Here is an 18,361-nt window from a genome sequence, read left to right as displayed (position 1 = left end):
ATAAAAACCACTATTCTGTGTTGAGACACAAAGGTGATCACCACACCCGTAGAGCAGGAAATGCGATTAATTAAACCCTCATGGGTAAGTAAGTGTATTAAACAAACACCAGTATAGGCCGAGCCGTCAGTGGAAGAGATGTTTTATGGAACGATGAAACGAAAAACGCTCTGCTTCACTGTACTTTGGCTTCACGCTCTGCCTTTTTCAGTGCCCGCTTGCGGATCGACTTGTGGAGTCCGTGAGTATAGGAAATAAAAAGGCTGGGGATACCAATGAAGGAAATGAGGTATTCAAGCAGAGAGTGCGACCAGAAAGGTGTCGAAGTGTTGGGTCGTCCACTATAATCTGCACCGCATGCAAGGCCAATTTTGCTGAGTACAGAACGAACATAGGGCCCAGGCTTGGGAATAAGCATTGAGGAGTGGCGTATTTTGGAAAGTTTAGACACCTGACAATTATTCAAGCTACAGTAGAATGAAATCAAAGCAAAGACGGTGCTTACGACAAAGTAAGTATTGACATGCTCAACGGTGATGTTGTCCTTCTTCACTTCTTCTGCCAAAGCGCTTGTGAATGTGGCCAAGAAAGCCTTAGATCCTGAATATGTAGCAAGCATAGGAGAAGGGACAAAACCAGCAAAAGATCCAATATTGAGGATCAGGCCACGTTTACTGTTATTGAAAGTAAGCCTTGAATCAATATGACACCAAACACAAACGTACATACCGTTGAACCATGCCTGGAAGTACTGCATATGTCACGCGTAAAGTGGCAGTGATATTGATAGAAACTATGTCTTCAATTTCATCTTTGGGAGTATCAACGTAATATGCTGGCATGGCATGCGACTTCCCGACGTTGTTAACTGAAAATGACCGTGTCAGAGGGATGTCACTACTACCAAGTTGAAGGGAAACAAACCTAGAACACCGATATCGCGGCCTTCGCATGCAGACGCAAAGCCGTTGAAAGCAACTTCATCGTTCTTGGAAAAGTCGATAGAGTAGGTCGCAGCAGCCACTTTGTATTTGGACTCTGTTAAAATGTTAGAAATTGAAAACACCATATTATTGAACGGCCACGTACCGATCTCAGCAGCTGTGTTTGAGAGAAGTTCTTTGTTGCGAGCAACCAAAAGAACATTGAACCCTGCCTTGCCCAGCTGAAGAGCAAATTCTTTGCCAATTCCGTCAGTAGCGCCTGTCACTACTGCCCATGCTCCTTTCTTTGCGCCATAACGCTTCAACTATTGCCATTGTTAAGACAGACGCGTGATACAAGTCAGCAAAACATTACGGACACTAGCTCCAGGGAGAATAAATGTCTGGAGAAGAACAGACAATGTCTGATACACAACTCTCAAAACACAAGCAGATCCGAGGGCCAATAGCACAGCAGAGGCATACGGTTGGTCGTGTACTACGGTGACGCAAGTTCAGTAAACGATAGTTGGGTTACAGCCATGAGAAAGAGCCAACTCACTGAGTGCAGTAACGGCGGCTTTGACGTTATGCGCGTCCATTGGGCACAGTGAAATATTTTTGAAGGATGCTCGGAGTCAGTCAAGAAATAATTTCACGGGTTCACCATGTCCTCCGGTGATTGGCTACAAAAATCGGCTTTCTCATTTTGGGTCGATCCGAAATTGCCGAACAATTTATGATGCTTGACAGGGGCTCCGTCAACTTTCCACCATATCGTATCGTTTTTCAGATGGATATCGAACAGTAAATCAAGTCCCATTATTTTGGTCACTTAACACTTCTCTGACTGCTTTTTTTCTATGTTGAAGATTTAGGAAAGCAGGCTATCAAGCCATTGATCGCATATGCGATTACTACTATTCTTTGCAAAATTCAACTGTTATGTCTAAGGTTGAGCCTGGATATTTAAGGCAGCACATTCCTTGTGAGTAGTTTGGTGACTAAATATCATTGTCTCCAACTAATATTGCTATTTACTATTTCCTGCAGTGGAAGCGCCCGAAGAGGGTGAAGACTTTCAAATCATTGCAGACGATTACCAGAAATTTATCGTACCAGGTATTTGTTCGAGCAAATGCGTTGAAAAAATGACCAAGAAGCGTTGGTTTTCAAATAGGTTTAACGCATTGGCAGCATCCTTCTTTCTTTGCCTACTTCCCTACGGCATGCACATTCGAGGGGATTTTGGGAGATTTGTATGCATCAAGCACTTGCAACCCTGGTTTCAATGTGAAGACATTCCAAATGCTTCCTCCGCCCTAATACTAACTACAATATTTCAGTGGTTGGCGAGTCCTGCTTGCACAGAGTTAGAGGCAATTGTTATGGATTGGGCCGCCAATCTCCTTGGGTTATCATCAGCCTTCAAGAATTCCTCAGGAATTGGCGGTGGGGCAATTCAAGTAAGCGACTTAACGTATTTTCACATTTTCACATTCCCAATATACTACTAGACAACAGCGTCAGACTCAGTCCTCATTACGGTTGTCGCCGCTCGATCCATGTACCAACGTAACCATCCAGATGTAAAAATGGAGGATCTCGTTATATACACAACTACACAAACACATTCTCTGGGCGCCAAAGCCGGTATCGTTCTTGGACTACAAGTTCGCTCGATCGAGGTCCTCGCAGAAGAAAAATACGCTTTGAGAGGTCAAGCCCTTCGTGACGCGTTAGAAGAAGACCGAAAACTAGGACGCAAGCCTTTCATATTGAGTAAATCTCGCGCCTTCTTGTGATTAAGCGCGCAGAACTGATTGGATCTATAGTTGCCACCGTCGGATCGACTTCTTCAGGAGCTGTGGACAACTTAATGGAAATCCATCAAATATGTAGGTTATATCATCTTGCTAGCGCTTTTACTTTCGGTAGAATTAAGCGTCTTCTTAAAGCAAAGGAACAACCTGACCTATGGGTTCATGTTGACGCTGCTTGGGCTGGCGTTGCCCTGTCCTGCCCGGAAACTCGCAAAAATTTATATCTAGAGGATATAAATGCCTTTGTTCATTCGTTCTGTACCAACTTCCACAAGGTGTGCTCTGCGGCCGATATACCCGGGTGTATAACATTAAATGCCCAACGCCTTCATATAGTGGGGACTTGTTAATTTTGACTGCTCTGCCCTTTGGGTCCGAGACCGCAAATATCTTACTGATGCTTTGGACATCACTCCTGCCTTCTTACGGACAAAACAAGGAGATGCTGGTGAGTACTCTGGGCTTTGATCTTCTTGATCTATTGTTATACATTTTTCCATAGGCACAGTTATTGACTACCGAAACTGGCATTTGGGGTTGGGTCGACGATTCCGTTCCTTAAAAATGTGGTTTGTTTTGAGAGGATTTGGCGCAGAGGGTTTCCGCATGTACATCCGACGAGTATGTTGTTTATTTTCTGTCTAAATACACTAAAAACATGGTTCCTTTTAGTGCATAGATCTGAACCAGAAATTCGCACAACTCGTTCGCGATTCTGAGGAGTTGTCTTTGGTTACCGACCCCTCTCTGGCCCTGACAGTATTTCGAGTTGTGCCCAAGTTGCAATCTGAAGATCAACCACCGCTTTCTACAGAAACCCTGAATGAAATCAACAGCATCTTCTACGGCCGCGTCTCCTCGCGAAGCGACATCATGCTCACTCAAACCAACTTGAACGGCATATTCTGCATCCGGCTTGCAGTCGGGGCAGCCAGAACAACAGAACAGCATATCCAGGATGCATTTACCATTATCGAGAAAGAGGCGAAGGCTGCTATTGAAGCTTGGAAAACTATCAACGGAACTATCACTGAATAGAGTTTGAAGAATTCAGGACTTATGGTTGGCACCACGCTAGACTCGGAGGTAAATGACAAAGTTAAAAAGGATCGGTGGTTAATATTTGAATGCGGCGCTTGTAAACTCGAAATGACATATCATGTACGATGTAGATGCCGAAGATAGTTATAGTCTGAATTAATCGGTCGTGAACCCAGAGGACGAGTTAAAATTTCCATAATATGTACTGTACCGACACAAAAGATATGAAAGATATAAGCCAAATATAAGTTGTGAATTCATTGGGCCTTCCACTCTAACAATTACAACAGGCCCATCCACTGACCTTGGACATTCTATGCATAAATAGTAATGGTTTGTTGTTAAGAAATCCTCAAGCATGTTGCTGCGTTTCCAGTCCAATCTAATCCAAACAGTGCAAGTTTGAAGAAAGGAAACGATCCAGAATGATGAAACAAGAGCGAGGCCAAGCGAGGCTCTGGTAGAGTAACTTTTTCTTTGGCATAAGTTGAATACTATGCAAATAGGTGGACAAGCCTGAGAGCGAAGCGCCGATGCGTGAAATGATGCACATCAGTCACATCTCAAATTCAAATGTATATAAGGAGTTATGGTGACATGACGGCCCAATTCTGAGTGTCAACCGCCATTGTACTCACTATGTACTCGGAGAGACCTCAGCAAATGGGCTTGAAAAAAGGCATTCATCTCATGTACCATTCGAATCTTTTAGACAATCACTCATTACTACGACAGAATAAAGCGACCCAAGGCGAAAGTAATGTTAACTGATCATAGATTGCAGCATTGAACAACGTAAGCAATCCCCAGAATGACAAGTCATCAACAGGTTCATTGCAGGTTCAATGATGCCGCACCACTTACTTGGCCTCCTTTTCACCCATCATGTCTCAACCTAGTATCAGCATAGCACCTGAGCCGTTTCGTATTGATATAACCCAGGAGAAATTAGACTGGATCGTCCAACGCGTGCAGAATGCTCGCATCGTGCCCGATGTCGAGCATCCCGAAGGCAAAGAATGGGCTGATGGAGTTCCAAATTCTGTCATGACCGACCTTGTCGAATACTGGAGAACCACTTATGACTGGAGGAAGGTGGAAGCCAAGTTAAATTCCAAGTATAATATGTATACTCTGGACATTCCAGAGGGAGACGAAGTCATCAAATTACACTTTGTGCACCATCGCAGCGAAAGGACTGACGCTATACCATTGCTTTTTGCCCATGGTTGGCCTGGAAATTTCACAGAGGTATTATCAAGTTGTTATTTATAATACCACACTCACTTTATCTCAATCACTTATAGGTGGAAAGCTTACTCAGTTTGACCTCACCAACGGACCCAACACAACAAGCATTCCACATAATTGCTCCTACTATTCCTGGTTTTGTTTTTTCTTCTCCTCCGAAGGTATATGTTCTTCGCCTTCTCATTAGCTTGCTTTTTGATTATGAAAATCAGGCCTCGGGATTCTCTGTCCCTCGAATTGGATCTGTATACCACCAACTCATGTTAGCTTTGGGTTATCCCAAGTACATTGCTCAAGGCGGAGATTGGGGATCTCTCATCATCCGGTCTATGGCCCAAACATACCCAGAATCTTGCTTAGGCATTCTGCTGAACTTCATCATATCGCTACCCCCTTCGCCCCTGAAGAATCCTTTGACTCTACTATGGCTTGTTACCCGTTGGTTTACCCCAGACCAAAAGAAAAGACTAGCGCGGATGCAATGGTGGATGAAGGAAGAATCCGGATATTCTAGGATACAAGGGACAAAACCCCAGACTCTCTCGTACGGATTGACCGACTCCCCTATTGGCATGCTTGCGTGGATTCGCGAGAAACTAGACTCGTTAGTGGAGCCTGGATACGAATGGGACAAGGAAACGATCATCACCTGGACGATGTTTTACCTTTTCTCAGAAAGCTCCTGGCATGCCAGGATATATAAGGAAGCCATTCCTGCTTTGCGTAACCAGGTCCTCGATAAACGCGTACCCGCAAAGGTAGCTTTTGGCGCAACTTGCTTTCCTTATGATGTCGGATACATTCCCATCTGGTGGGCAAAGGCAACTCTTGCGGAAAACATTGTCTTTTGGAAGGAACATGCCAAGGGTGGTCACTTCCCTTCTGTAGAATGCGGAGACGTACTGAAGGAGGACATCTTCGAATTTGTTGGAAATCTGTCTAAGGAAACACGAGAGGCGCTTTGTAGCAAGCTTTAAAAACTGAGGGCAATTGACTGCAATACCACCCGTAAATTCCCTTACCGTAATGTAGATATGTATCCAGAAAGTACCATGAAAACAGCCTGGGTCTGATTTGTCTTGTGTTATAATTTGTCGGACACGTGTTGATCGCTAGCAGTGAAGTTGGCAGAGACCAGTTTGTCGGTCGCGACAGAAGTGCGGGAACAAAACTCTCTTATGAATCCACCGCAAACATGCCTATCGCAACAGCGCCCGCTCTCCTCATAGGACTCGGTGCCCGCATTCTCCTCGATTATTTCAGCCGCTCTGATGGACCATTCGTCAAGGACTTTATCCTCATCGGCACTTGGCAAGGTGTTGCATTGCACTATGCAGCGAAAACCTCGAAAACTTCAGGGTTTGGCATCATTGTGGCCTTTGGAATCGCAGCAAAGCTCTTTATTGAGTTCAACTTCGCTTCGGACGTCACACGATGCATCACAACCATTCTAGGAGTAGCCCTTGGAGTTCTCTTCACGGATTTCCTCTCTCAGTACTTCGACAAACCCCCACAAGGTTCCGACCGGCGGAAGAAAAAGGTGCCAGCAAGCAAATCCAGCAAACGTCACCTAGAAAAGGTTGCTCCTACACCGTCAAGTGTTCTCGGAGGGAGCGTCGAAACTCTTGCGGATATCACAGACGGTGGGACTCTAGCGACCAGCTCGCACCTCTTTTCAGATATCACTTCAGTAGAATCGCACTCGGACAGAAACGGCCCCACATCCTTCGCGTCTGCTTTAGAACGGGAAGCCCATGTGCTCAGAACGAGAGCTTCGCTAGCGGACAGCGAGCGCCGTAGGTTTAAAGAAGAACGGAAATGGGCAATTTCGCAGGGAAACTTGGCGAGAGCTTCGCAAATGAAGTGGGAGGTGAAGAGATACACTGCATTGATGCAGACGTTCATTCGCGAGGCAGAGATGAAGGAAATGGAGGGTATGTTCTGCTGCCGCTGCCATCTGTTCAGCTAGATACTCAATAGGGGGTTTCTAAAGCCGCCGCTTCCAGTTCTAATGGAAATGGATACAAACCGACAGACCACGACCCTCCCAGACCCATTGCTTCCAGTTCGAAAGAGAAAACTACTAGGTCATCACGCGACTCCCCTTCCAGTTCGAGAGGAAATGGAAACCCAACAAGCGCCCGCAAATCAACCCAACTACGGCGCCCAACGCCATCGAAAACTCCTGCTGCCCGAGATGCAAACGGATAGAAGAGGTCGGTCGAAATGTTCTCATGTCGATTGAATCTAACCTATATTTCACCGTTTCCACTGGCAGGTCCTTTTTCTGTAAAATTATCGTTGATTATGTTTGCTTTACCCCCATGATAATGGCCAAGTCCGGCCAGGTAGAATACCACTAACCTTGCTCATCTTTCTCTTATATACCTCGCTACTTGATAGATACCATACCACGCCCATGCTACATGTAGATTACTTGTAATTTCAAGGACATGCTCGAACTGAATCAATAGCTCTGCTCACATGGACACACAGACAGTCAAATGATACCAGAAATGTAATACAATTGATTGCGAATTAAAACGACTGTAGCGAAAGAGAGAAATACACATATAGACATAGAGGGCAAAAAGCAAGAGACACACAGAGAGGAGCGAAAAAAGGAGTGAAAAATAGAAGGAGGGCACAGGGGTTTCGAAAAAAGAAGGGTCGAAAATAACAATGAGATAATGGTAAACAAAAAAAGACAATGTACATTTTGATAATGAAGGGGTGTCATCGATAGGACTTGCCATTAGTCCTGATCGATGATGACGCTGGAGCAGAAGAAGAACCATTTGTTTTCACACTGACGTTCACCCGCGGCTTCTTCAAGGCGTTGTTGTCAGCCTGCTGTCTAGGAGCAGCCTCTTTCATGACCATCTTGGCATGTATCTCTTCGAGTTTGCTGGCCTTGACCTTCTTGGGCCAAAAGAGAGTGACAAATCTACGAAAAAAGACGCGCTGATGAGACAAGAATTTAAAGGTGAGAAGAATATTTGCGACGTACGTCCACAGGTGCCGTCGCCATCTATCCCTGTCTTCTCCAGCAGCCTCCTTTGTGTTCAAAACATTTTCTATACGACGACCGATAGCAGCGAGCGAGTCCTTCAAGATAGCAACTTTATCGTCTCGAGGCATGTCCTCACCAGACAGCTTCAATTGTTTCTGCAAGGAGAAAAAAAAAGTTGCTCAGTATTCCAATGAGGCAAAAAAAACGCGCAGACGCACCAATTGCTTCTTGACAGGACGCAGCTCTTCCTTTGTCGCACCCTCATCCATTGACGGACTGTATCGTCAAGATTAGTTGAGATCAAGTAGAAAAAAAAGGAGGCAAACCCACCATTCATCCGATGACTCTGAATCTGTGAAAGTGGGTGTAGGTCGACGTTTGCGTTTTTTGCTGCTGCTGTCATCGATAGAGGCCATAGCCTCGCTTTCAGCACGGCGCTTGAGAGAGCTACTGTGCGAAGATGTTGACGCCATGGCTGTGGGGGGCGGAGACGCCGAAACCTTCAGCTGACCCTTATGGCGCAACGAACTCTCATACGAACGTAGCTTCTCATCATGCTCGCGCAGTATGCTCAGCAAGAAATCACCTCGACGAACGAGGTGGATGGCGTTGGGTATCGGTCGACTTGCAGCATCTTCGCCCTTCTTGCCTTCTTCGAGGAAAAACTTGCCTTCCAGGCCGAGCTTGGGGTCTTTGGCCATTGCTTCCCAGTTTCCGAAGCCGTACAGGTATGCTCCAACCAGAAGCATCGAGTCGTCTTGTGGACCCCACCGTCCGGACCAGTTGAGCGTTGGCCGGATGTTGTCGATGGGGATGCTCCATTTGTATGGATCATCTAGTTCAGAGAGAATATTGTATAGAATGCTAAGATCGCGATGCCTAGAAAGAACAGTCTCTGCGTTGATATTGCCCACCCCACGGCAAGTGACGAGAACCGCCTTGCTCTTTTGAGCATTAGTCAATGTTTCACCTGATGCAATCCGCAGACGTTTCTGCTCTTCGCTATCCTTGACAGCCTGTTCGCATATGTCAATGATTTCCTCTGCGACATCAAACATCATGCCCTTGTTCTTGTCCTGAAGTTTGGCTTCGGCAACCTAACAAATCAATGAACAAGTGAGCAAAGAAAGTGAAAATTCAAAAACACTTACGATAACATCATAACGCTGACGAATATCGCCCCATCGCTGCAAGCTTCGGATGAGCACGCGGACATCACGTTCCTTGAGCTCCATAGCCTTCTGGCTGGCCGTCTTCCTCTGCGGACCAGGTGCTTTCGGTTTCTTGGGCGCGCTCGTCGACGTAGGCTGGTCAACATCCATGCCCTCATAAGACACCTGCGCATGAGTCCGCTTACGCGATTCATTGGAAACTGATTCCTCCGCTGCCCGCCGCTCTTCCTCATCCGCCTCGAACCGCTGTCGCTCTTCAAGAGGTATAATGTCCTCCCAGCTCATGTCGTTCTTGACGTCGCTGACAGCAGCAAACTGGGCTAGGAAGTGCTCGCCTCCAAGCGACGCGCCGACGCCTTCGCCGTCCTGGGTGGTTTCATGGTCTTCGGCACGGTTCAAAATATCATCGAGATCCATCTCGTCCAATTTCTTGCTTTGTTGGGTATCATCCTTGTCGAACCTAACAACGAGAAGGGAAAGAGATGGTCAGAGACAGAACATTATAAAGCAACACAAGAGAATTTGTTCACATTTTCTGAGCCCCATACTTTAATACCGCAGTTAGTTCATCCTTGCTTAGGTTATCAGGCTTATGGGGATCTTTGGTTGTCGCTTTAGAACTCAGATGGGCCTGTGACGTGTCCATTTGGTTGATAACTGCAGAGAAAGATGAATATGGTCATTGAATGCCGTACAGGGTTTGCCGCAAGGCAAAAGGGGGGAGGGGACGTTAGCAACAATAAGACTTACTGGCATACTCCAACACCATCTTCTTCTTAGCCCGCTCCAGAACGTCTTCCTCCATCGTGTCCTTGCTCACAAATCGATAGACGTTGACATGCGATTTCTGACCAATGCGATGTGCCCGGGCCATCGCCTGCAGATCGTTCTGCGGATTCCAGTCGCTCTGTCGTAAAGAGGAAAAGACATTAGATCAATACAGTTCTGTTTATAGCCGGCGGCGGCATGAGCAGGATACAACATACATCAAAGATGATGACGGTGTCAGCTGTTTCAAGATTGATACCGAGACCACCGGCACGAGTCGACAAGAGGAACGCGAAATCGGGTGATCCAGGGGCGTTGAAGTGTGCGATGGACTTCTTGCGAGCTTCGGAGGCGACCATGCCGTCTAGGCGTTGATGGGCGTAGCCTCGGAGGTGCATGTAGTCGCTGAGAATATCCAACATGCGAACCATCTGACTGAAGATAAGCACCCGGTGTCCATCGTGCTTCAAGCGCACAAGAAGCTTATCCAGGAGCACCAGCTTCCCACTGTTCATCACGATGCCCTTGAGGGTCTCATCTTTGCTGTCCGCGTGCGTTTCGGCACCATCAAAGAGATAAGGGTGGTTGGCAGCCTTTTTCAGTTCCATGGCTGTGAAAACACGTTAATTGATAAAAAAACCGGAAAGTGAGAGTGCACCGACCGATATTCAGAAGACTGATATTACTGTTTCCATTAGCACTTTTCACAAGAGCGGCGAAATTCTGGAAGTTGCCATGAGCGCACTGTGCCAACGACGGCGATAACCTTATCGACGCACCTTGGTCAAGATGTTCTTGTAGAAATGCGTTTGCATGGCACTCATTTCCACACGTAAAATCCGCTCGCTCTTCGTAGGCAACGAAGTAAGGACGTCTTTCTTCAGCCGCCTGAGCATCAGCGATTCCAGTTGGGCATGTAGCTGCTTGATCTTTGTTTCGTGGTCCGCATCGCTAAGATCAAACTCGTTCGTCAAAGCAACTACATATTGAAGAGAATTAAACCCCAATCCGAATGAAACACACGAATCAGAAAACTTACATTTCTCTGGCATAAGGAAATGCATCAAGGACAGCAGCTCTGACGGATGGACGCGCCACATGTCAGTCTATTGAAGAAATAGTGATGTGCCAAGCACGTACCTTTCACATTGTTCTGTAGAGGAGTGCCCGTGATAAGCAGCTTCGAGGCGGCGTGGAACGCTCTCAGAGCTTCATACAACTGACTCTCCGAGTTTTTCAGCCGATGCGCCTGATGTAAATGGATCAATCAAAAGTGCGCATATAATCGGATTTGAAACAACCCACCTCGTCGACTGCCAACGCTTGCCACTTGATGTCGCCGAGTTCCTTGCAGTCTCTCAATGTCAACTCGTACGTTGTCAGTAATACATTCATCTTGATCTTCTTGTTCGACGGCCCAAACTCGTAGTTGCGGATGACTTCGCGCGCCGGTGCATTTCCAATGTAAGTGATGACATTCAAATCAGGCGCCCAATGCGCAAACTGGGTTTGCCACGCTGTGATTGTCGACAGCGGAACGATCACGAGGAAAGGACCGTATTGTTGTAGTTCATGGAATAAATATGACAAAAATGACACAGTTTGTACGGTCTGAAGGCAAAAAAAGGATCAGAAACAATAGGCAAAGGACTGATGCGCATATATTTTCACCTTTCCGAGACCCATCTCGTCTGCCAAAATGCCGTTCTGCCCTTGACTCCACAAGTAGGCGAGCCAATTAAGGCCGGTCAATTGGAAATCCTTTAGTTGACCACCGGTAGCAGAGATATAATCCGGGTCTTTGAGCATCCTCTGAAACGCAGGCCTGCTGGTCTTTGCATACGAAACGCTCTTGTAAGGGAATTTAGCTTCTGCCTCGCGACGTCTGTAAGCGGCAATCTGCTCTTTAGCGATGGGATTGACGTCCGTCTGGAGCTCCCAAGTGCAATGGTCATAGTTGAGCCCTTGCCACTTGCAAAAGTACTCCATTTCGCCATTTGCAGATTCTCGGTGGGAAACTATGCGCTCGACATTGCGGAAAGTCTCGAGTTCTTCCTTTTCCCGCTCCTTGTCGAGATGAAGGGCCTCGATGTCTTCACGCGAAAGACCGGGGGATTCAAGACGGGCTTTCCAGAGTTTGTAGGACTTTATATAGTTGTCGACACGCTTAAGACCTCTAAAACGTTTGAGAAATTCATATGTTTCGTCTGTATTGTGGAGGTGGGAAAAGTTTTTCCATTTGATATGGAATCGCTGGAGAAAATATTTGAAAATGAAATGGGGAGAGGAAACACGGGGCGAGTACGCACCACGTTTTCAAACCAGATATCTTCAGGGTCATCCTCTCTTCCTTCTTCACGACTATGACCGAGAACGGCCTCGATTTCATCTTCTTCCTGGTACTGAATGTTGGGATCGACATAATAGCCCTGGCTGTCGTCGTCCTGTTCTTCGAATTTCTCAAAGTCCTGAACGTCATCGAGATAGTTGGGGACCTTTGTGCCTCTGCTGGAGACGCGGACTTCTTCGGCGGATGTGCGCAGCTTCTTCTTCTTCTTGTGGGTGCGGGAGCCATAGTCGGAGTCGGAATCCGAAGAGGACGGCTGTCGGACGGGAGCTGCGAAGGGGGGGTCGGTTGAAAGGGAAAGAGCGAGGATGGCGAAAGAGCGTACCTTTGGCTCTGACTGGACCAGCTGATGAGGTGCGAGCTCTCTTCTTTTTGGCAGAGGGCTTCTTTTTGGAGACATACTCCTCGTCGGCATACGCACCGTCGTCATCATCATGGTCATCGTCGTGGTCATCATCATCATCGTCGTCGCGGTCCTCGTAGCCCTAGAAAAATAGCAGTATGAATAAATGAAGATTAGCAGAATAAGAAATGACATGCAGAGTCTTCAGCGTCCTAGATATGAATTGAAAGGAGGGATGAGGGAAGGGGGAGAGAGGTAGGGAGGGAAAGAGAGACATACCGAGTCGTGCGAGCGACGGTGAGAGACATGTTGCTGGGGGACGGAGGGATAGGCGGCGGGATGATAGTCGGGCTGAGAGTCGTCGTCGACGGACTCGCCATCGGCATCGATGTCGTGGGCTCTAGCACTGCCATCGTTGTCATTGTCATCGTCGACGTGCATATCGTCGTCGGAGTCGTAGGAGATGCCGAGGTGGGGAAGGGGTTGGTCGGGAGGGGAGCGAGACATGGGGGGGATGGTGGTGGGAGATGGTGAAGAGGAGGAGGGCGCCAGGCATCGCCAACGGAGAGAATTCACACGGCCGCAGCGTCGCTACAGGCATCGTGACGGCCAACGCCGGAAGGGCGTTCGTCACCGGCGCTCGTGACGGAGACTCCGAAGTGACCATAAGGGGGGAGTTGTTTGATCTTGTCTTGGCAACAGAAGACAACAAGTTATCGATGGACTACTCACACCTGGCGGTGGTGCTAGACCTGTCGCCGGGACAATGGGAGGGGTGCAGCGAAGAACTTGGGCTTCCCTCTTTTCTAAGCCAACTACTAGCATTTCTAAATGCACACATTGCACTACGAGACGAGAACACACTCGCAGTCTTTGCAGCACTGCCGGGGAAAAGGTCCGCCAGGCCAGGCGAGCAGCGCCAACAACGAATGCTAATAGTCTACTTTCCCACAGCACAATGCTCTATTCATCGATCGACCCCCCGGAACAGCCGTCTGACATGGATCCCAATGCCTATCCGCCGTTCCGCCAACTGGACCGGGCAGTCGTTGCGAGCATAGCTGGTGAGCTGGATGCGCCCAGCGAGGAGCCAGTTGCGCTGGTTGGGGCGATGAGCAAGGCGCTTTGCTGTGAGTGCTGTGAGTGACCACAGTGGACTGACCTGACCGGGTGCAGACATGAACCGGCTCGCTCTCGGACAGACGGCGCTCGCTGAACCTCGGATGCTGGTGCTCTCGGTGTCGCCTGACCAGCCCGCCGACTACATCCCCATCATGAACTCGATCTTTTCTGCGCAGAAACTGGTCTGTGTAGTCTCTTGCGCCGGCTGGCCTCTACTGATTCTCCCCAGAAAGCAACAATCGATGCGTGCCAGATCTACGGCCCCCACACCGTCTTTCTCCAGCAGGCGGCGCATCTCACCGGCGGCTCCTATCTCCACCTCGACCGCCGCGATGCGCTGCTGCAGTACCTCATCGTCAGTGTCTCTTCTTCTCTGTCGCCTCTCCCCTAATATCCCCCAGATGGCCTTTCTCCCGCCCCCATCTATCAGGAGAATCCTCGCTGTTCCCACCCAGGACAAGATCGACTTCCGCGCTGCCTGCTTCTGTCACAAAAACATCATCGATGTTGGTTTCGTGTGCTCCGTCTGTCTCTCCAGTCAGTCTCCTCTCTCTCCTTTCCTGTCCCGTGCTCACTCCCATTCAGTTTTCTGTCAGCCCGTCCCCGTCTGTTCCACCTGTCGGTATGTATTCCCGGCCCTTTCCATTCTCCCTCTCATCCCTTTCCAGCACAAAGTTTCCCATTAAAACCCTCAAGCGTCTCAACGCCGCCCGGCCTCTTCCTCCCGCTTCTTCCCCCGGTCCTGCCCCACTCTCCCGTCCGCCCGGCTCTGCCAATGGTCTCAAACACTAGTATGTCCTTTCTCTTGCTTTTTGTATTCTACCACCATCTTCCCTGTAAATATTTCTATGCTAATGAAATCGATGTTATGTACACCCGCGCCCTTCCATCATCCCTCAATCTCCCTGCTTCTGGGTGGCGAAGAATCACCGCCTGCCCCCCGCAGTTTCCCCAGTTAGTTTCTAGTCACGTGTTCTATTAACACTCACCTTTGCCCCTCTCCCGTCCGTGCTCGTCGCATACCCAATCGCCATGCTCGCCGTTGTAAATGCGCACCACAGCCGAATCGCCGAGTCCCCGTCCGCCGCGAGCATCACGATCCCAACCGAAGGCATCTCCTCTCCTCGCCCCTTGCATGTATCTGCCCATCTGTCAAGTTGACATTCCTTTCATAATTTAGACCCCCGTACCCCAGAAATCCCTTAGAACCGTGTCAAGCACTTTATGTGGGTCAGCCTCTTCATTGTACATCTCGCTGATTTTGCGTGCAATGTGTTCTCGGATAATATCCTCTCCCGTACCTTTGTAACACATCAGCAAGTGTTCACATTCATAACGAAATAAAATACCAGAAACACTGCAGGCCATTATTCGATTCGCCCAGCACCCAGCACCAAATATTGCAGCCTATATTCAAACTGAGAATAGACCTACAACAAATCCAAAGTGTTACCTCTCCAACTCTTCCAGGCCATTTCAGCAACAGGCCCCCACTAGATACTCCTGCAGCCATGCCCTCTTCCGAGTTGTATGCTACAGCGCCTACCGTATCTTGAATATCGCCGAGACCAACACCCGCTTCTTGTTCTGCTAACCGCGCCTTCCATTTCCCCCATTGTGCTTCCGCTCCTGCAGTTTTAAGTGTTTCTGGTGGGACAACATCAATCCCTCTGCTCGCGGCAAATTTGTATGCGCCCGAGGATGTCAACGTCCTGCATGTACTATAAAGCCTCTACAGAATGTTACCATAAAACCAGAAACCCACAGTGGCGGTACGCGACCGAGTTTGTCTGGGACGCGTGCGTGCTCGAGGATTGATCTCGCCAGTCGAATTGGATTCCTTACGCCTTGTATACAATTTAAAGCAGACGAACAGCTACCAGACAAGACGCGTACCCGATACAGCGCCTACGCTTCCAAATGACGCGTCTCTAGCACCCATGATGGCCGCGTCGCACTCTACCGTGCCGTCCAGGGTGAGATTTGAGCCATACCCTGTCCGAAAAGATTCGCAGCGTTGTAATCAGACGCAAAGCATTACAATAATCATTGACGCCAATGAAATGCGGCGTAAACGGGACACCACCAACCTGCATTGAGATGCTCGTCGTCTTCTAGAACCGCGATGGCCCGTTCGACCATGTCCAGACTCGAGGCACCTCGCACCGGTGGGCGCGTATGGGGCTGCTGATTCTGATGCGCCACACCAGCTGATATATCCTCAGTTACAGGAACCCCTCCGCTCATCGCGATGCTGCCAGGTCGCATTTGGCTTGGAAAGTGCGGTATCATGAGACCTGTTGTACATGCCCTGCAGCCGGCGATGCGTGAATATGGGGATGGGCAAGACGAAGGGAGTCAAGGAAGACAAAGCGAGCCGGGGTTGGCTCGGTTCGCCAGTCGACGAAACAACGATGGTATATTGGACCGCGACGTACCTGCGCAGTGCTTTTTTTATCTCCTTTTCGTGCGTCGCTCCATGTGTGCCCGCACCTCCATGCACGGCGATGTACGAGATAAACTGGGAGGTCATCGTGGTCTGATGCTAAGCCATTTGCAGCCACTCCCCCCCGGCCCCGCTGAACTCATCCAGATTGTCATTCACGGGTAATGCTTATAATCAGTTGATCATGATATCATGATAATCTAAAAAGGCATATGATTCCCCAATTGGGAATTTCTCTCGACGAATGAAAGTTCTAATTCGAGTGTAAGGCATAAATGAGTTTACTATATTCTAATAAATACCACTGTGAAGCACTCAAACGATGGGTGTCAAGTCAAATGTAGTCGCACCCTCCGCTTTCACTGCGACTCCCTTCTCCGTGACGATGGCCGTGATCAGCTCAGCGGGCGTAACGTCAAAGCTGGGGTTATACACGCCCTCCAAGCCAGAAGGGGTGATCATCACCTGCACCTGCTCGCTCTTTCCCTCATTCGGATAGAGGATGCCACGAACAAGGCAGGCTTCCAGCGCAGGACGCTGTTCAATCGGGATCCTAAAAGAAGAGCGAAATGAATGAGCATAAGTAATGAAGCCTGCGTGCGTAGGGGAGGCGGTGCAAGTCGCGTTGTAAGGAAAGGACATCGGAAATACGTACTGAGATCCATCAGCAACGTCGAGGTCGACTGTACTGATAGGAGCGACGACAATGAAAGGGATTTTGTGGCGCGCTGCTAAGACTGCGGCGTTGTATGTTCCGATCTACATATCCAAGATGCATATAGGTTTGAGAGTAGAAGAGTGGGAATAAAGCACAAGATCCGTTAGTTGAAACGTCCTGACAGAGAAAGTATTGAGGGGTTGTAGACCTACTTTGTTAGCAGTGTCTCCATTTCTGGCTATTCTGTCGGCACCAACAACTGTGTGTATGAAAGAAAAAAGAGTGAGATTAATGTATAGAGGGGGGGCAAAGCCAGCAAGAGGTATACGCACCGACTGCGTGTATGTTGTGGTGCTGGAAGAGGGAGCCAACCATGGTATCACATATCATCACAGAAGGAATTTTCAGTGTTTGAAGTTCCAACGCAGTCAACCTTGACTCCATTGAATTAACCTTCGGGCACTGGAATATGGGGGCAAGGATCCATACCTCGATCCTTGGTGGTAAGGCGTAGTTTGGGTATAATATGCTTTCTGGAGTTTTCCGGTCTCGTGTAGATAGGTGATCATTCCAAGAGCAGTTCCATATCCCTAGGTAACACTCAAATTAGACAGACCATCGTCAAAAAAGGGACTGAAGAAGACATACAGAGGTGGCGAGAGAGCCAGTATTGCAGACCGTGAGGACATTGAGATCTCCAGCAGGGGTGCCCGGTGCTTGTTCACGAACACGCTGAAGCAGCCATTCACCTGCCCATTTTGCCATCTCTTTGTTCCTGCCCACGTCCTCATCGGCAACTGCGTTGCCCTCCGCGATCAACTCCTGCGCAATCGTCCTGGGGTCCTTCCCAGCTGCGATGCCTGCATCCAGAGTCTTCCCTAGACGTTTCGTGGCGGCGCCGAGATTGACTGCTGTCGGCCTAGCTGTGAACAGAAACGCGAGGATGCCATCGATGTGTGTCTTGAGCGCATCTCGAGATTCGAGGAACGCTGGGGGTGGTGAGGCAGCAAGGCTACGTCTGACATGTTGCGATAGGGACAGAGCGGCGAGAGATGCGATGGCCGGCGCGCCACGAATCTTTTTGGGTGATGTGAGCTACAGTGTGAAATGGTTTGGATGTGACCGTCGGTAGCGGACCTTCATGGTCTTGATCGCGTCGTGTGCATCCTCGACACTGTTGATCTCGATAAACTCTGTTTTGTGGGGCAGCAGCAGCTGATTAACGATTTCTAGTTTTTCGTCAGAGGACTTGATTGAAATTAGAGGAGCCATGGGTGCAGACTAAGAGAACGACAGGAGAACGCTGACAGCTCAAATTTTCATATCTATCACCTAAAAATGGAAGCCGAGGAAGTCCTGGGGTTAGGGTCATATGCGGGGGCTATTGTCCAAAATCACATGCTAGCAACAGTTGTGCCGTAGGTGCGGGGTATTTTTGTTGAGGTTTATTCGGT

At 48.6% G+C, this 18,361-nt stretch overlaps 8 protein-coding genes across 8 annotated transcripts; 4 read left to right on the top strand and 4 right to left on the bottom strand.

Moving 5' to 3' along the window:
• Window positions 1-175: 175 nt before the first annotated feature.
• On the bottom strand, window positions 176-1,525 carry JR316_0002047 (Very-long-chain 3-oxoacyl-CoA reductase; the record flags this gene model as incomplete). Its single annotated transcript, XM_047887842.1, has 7 exons — window positions 176-451; window positions 506-674; window positions 730-868; window positions 925-1,038; window positions 1,090-1,249; window positions 1,304-1,422; window positions 1,486-1,525. 7 exons carry the CDS (start codon window positions 1,523-1,525, stop codon window positions 176-178), a joined length of 1,017 nt encoding a protein of 338 aa, XP_047752765.1.
• A 191-nt stretch (window positions 1,526-1,716) lies between these two features.
• Window positions 1,717-3,784, top strand: JR316_0002046 (Tryptophan decarboxylase 2; the record flags this gene model as incomplete). Its single annotated transcript, XM_047887841.1, has 11 exons — window positions 1,717-1,730; window positions 1,802-1,911; window positions 1,977-2,045; window positions 2,104-2,216; window positions 2,270-2,389; window positions 2,441-2,705; window positions 2,759-2,821; window positions 2,882-3,021; window positions 3,083-3,194; window positions 3,249-3,367; window positions 3,419-3,784. 11 exons carry the CDS (start codon window positions 1,717-1,719, stop codon window positions 3,782-3,784), a joined length of 1,491 nt encoding a protein of 496 aa, XP_047752764.1.
• An 888-nt stretch (window positions 3,785-4,672) lies between these two features.
• Window positions 4,673-6,015, top strand: JR316_0002045 (Putative epoxide hydrolase; the record flags this gene model as incomplete). Its single annotated transcript, XM_047887840.1, has 3 exons — window positions 4,673-5,038; window positions 5,095-5,199; window positions 5,251-6,015. The coding sequence occupies 3 exons, from the start codon at window positions 4,673-4,675 to the stop codon at window positions 6,013-6,015; spliced, it is 1,236 nt and encodes a 411-aa protein (XP_047752763.1).
• A 218-nt stretch (window positions 6,016-6,233) lies between these two features.
• JR316_0002044 (uncharacterized protein) lies at window positions 6,234-7,249 on the top strand (the record flags this gene model as incomplete). Its single annotated transcript, XM_047887839.1, has 2 exons — window positions 6,234-6,972; window positions 7,032-7,249. 2 exons carry the CDS (start codon window positions 6,234-6,236, stop codon window positions 7,247-7,249), a joined length of 957 nt encoding a protein of 318 aa, XP_047752762.1.
• Window positions 7,250-7,793: 544 nt separating this feature from the next.
• JR316_0002043 (Chromodomain helicase hrp3) lies at window positions 7,794-13,188 on the bottom strand (the record flags this gene model as incomplete). The annotated part of the gene is made up of 18 exons (XM_047887838.1): window positions 7,794-7,799; window positions 7,853-7,985; window positions 8,049-8,206; window positions 8,270-8,327; window positions 8,382-9,148; window positions 9,203-9,683; window positions 9,772-9,880; window positions 9,974-10,130; window positions 10,210-10,601; window positions 10,654-10,714; window positions 10,771-10,970; window positions 11,031-11,069; window positions 11,132-11,240; window positions 11,297-11,602; window positions 11,663-12,244; window positions 12,301-12,608; window positions 12,664-12,823; window positions 12,961-13,188. The coding sequence occupies 18 exons, from the start codon at window positions 13,186-13,188 to the stop codon at window positions 7,794-7,796; spliced, it is 4,254 nt and encodes a 1,417-aa protein (XP_047752761.1).
• A 212-nt stretch (window positions 13,189-13,400) lies between these two features.
• On the top strand, window positions 13,401-14,595 carry JR316_0002042 (General transcription and DNA repair factor IIH subunit tfb4; the record flags this gene model as incomplete). The annotated part of the gene is made up of 7 exons (XM_047887837.1): window positions 13,401-13,576; window positions 13,636-13,811; window positions 13,858-13,985; window positions 14,033-14,158; window positions 14,205-14,340; window positions 14,389-14,425; window positions 14,472-14,595. 7 exons carry the CDS (start codon window positions 13,401-13,403, stop codon window positions 14,593-14,595), a joined length of 903 nt encoding a protein of 300 aa, XP_047752760.1.
• Window positions 14,596-14,979: 384 nt separating this feature from the next.
• On the bottom strand, window positions 14,980-16,071 carry JR316_0002041 (Threonine aspartase 1; the record flags this gene model as incomplete). The annotated part of the gene is made up of 6 exons (XM_047887836.1): window positions 14,980-15,104; window positions 15,153-15,210; window positions 15,257-15,515; window positions 15,569-15,650; window positions 15,700-15,798; window positions 15,894-16,071. The coding sequence occupies 6 exons, from the start codon at window positions 16,069-16,071 to the stop codon at window positions 14,980-14,982; spliced, it is 801 nt and encodes a 266-aa protein (XP_047752759.1).
• A 493-nt stretch (window positions 16,072-16,564) lies between these two features.
• Window positions 16,565-18,179, bottom strand: JR316_0002040 (S-methyl-5-thioribose-1-phosphate isomerase; the record flags this gene model as incomplete). Its single annotated transcript, XM_047887835.1, has 7 exons — window positions 16,565-16,802; window positions 16,905-17,008; window positions 17,120-17,166; window positions 17,240-17,340; window positions 17,397-17,497; window positions 17,556-18,002; window positions 18,045-18,179. The coding sequence occupies 7 exons, from the start codon at window positions 18,177-18,179 to the stop codon at window positions 16,565-16,567; spliced, it is 1,173 nt and encodes a 390-aa protein (XP_047752758.1).
• Between the last annotated feature and the right edge of the window lie 182 nt (window positions 18,180-18,361).

The sequence above is a fragment of the Psilocybe cubensis genome, chromosome 2 (assembly GCF_017499595.1).
Source record: "Psilocybe cubensis strain MGC-MH-2018 chromosome 2, whole genome shotgun sequence".
Taxonomy (NCBI): Eukaryota; Fungi; Basidiomycota; class Agaricomycetes; order Agaricales; family Agrocybaceae; genus Psilocybe; species Psilocybe cubensis.
This window is presented reverse-complemented; position numbering and strand designations above follow the sequence as displayed.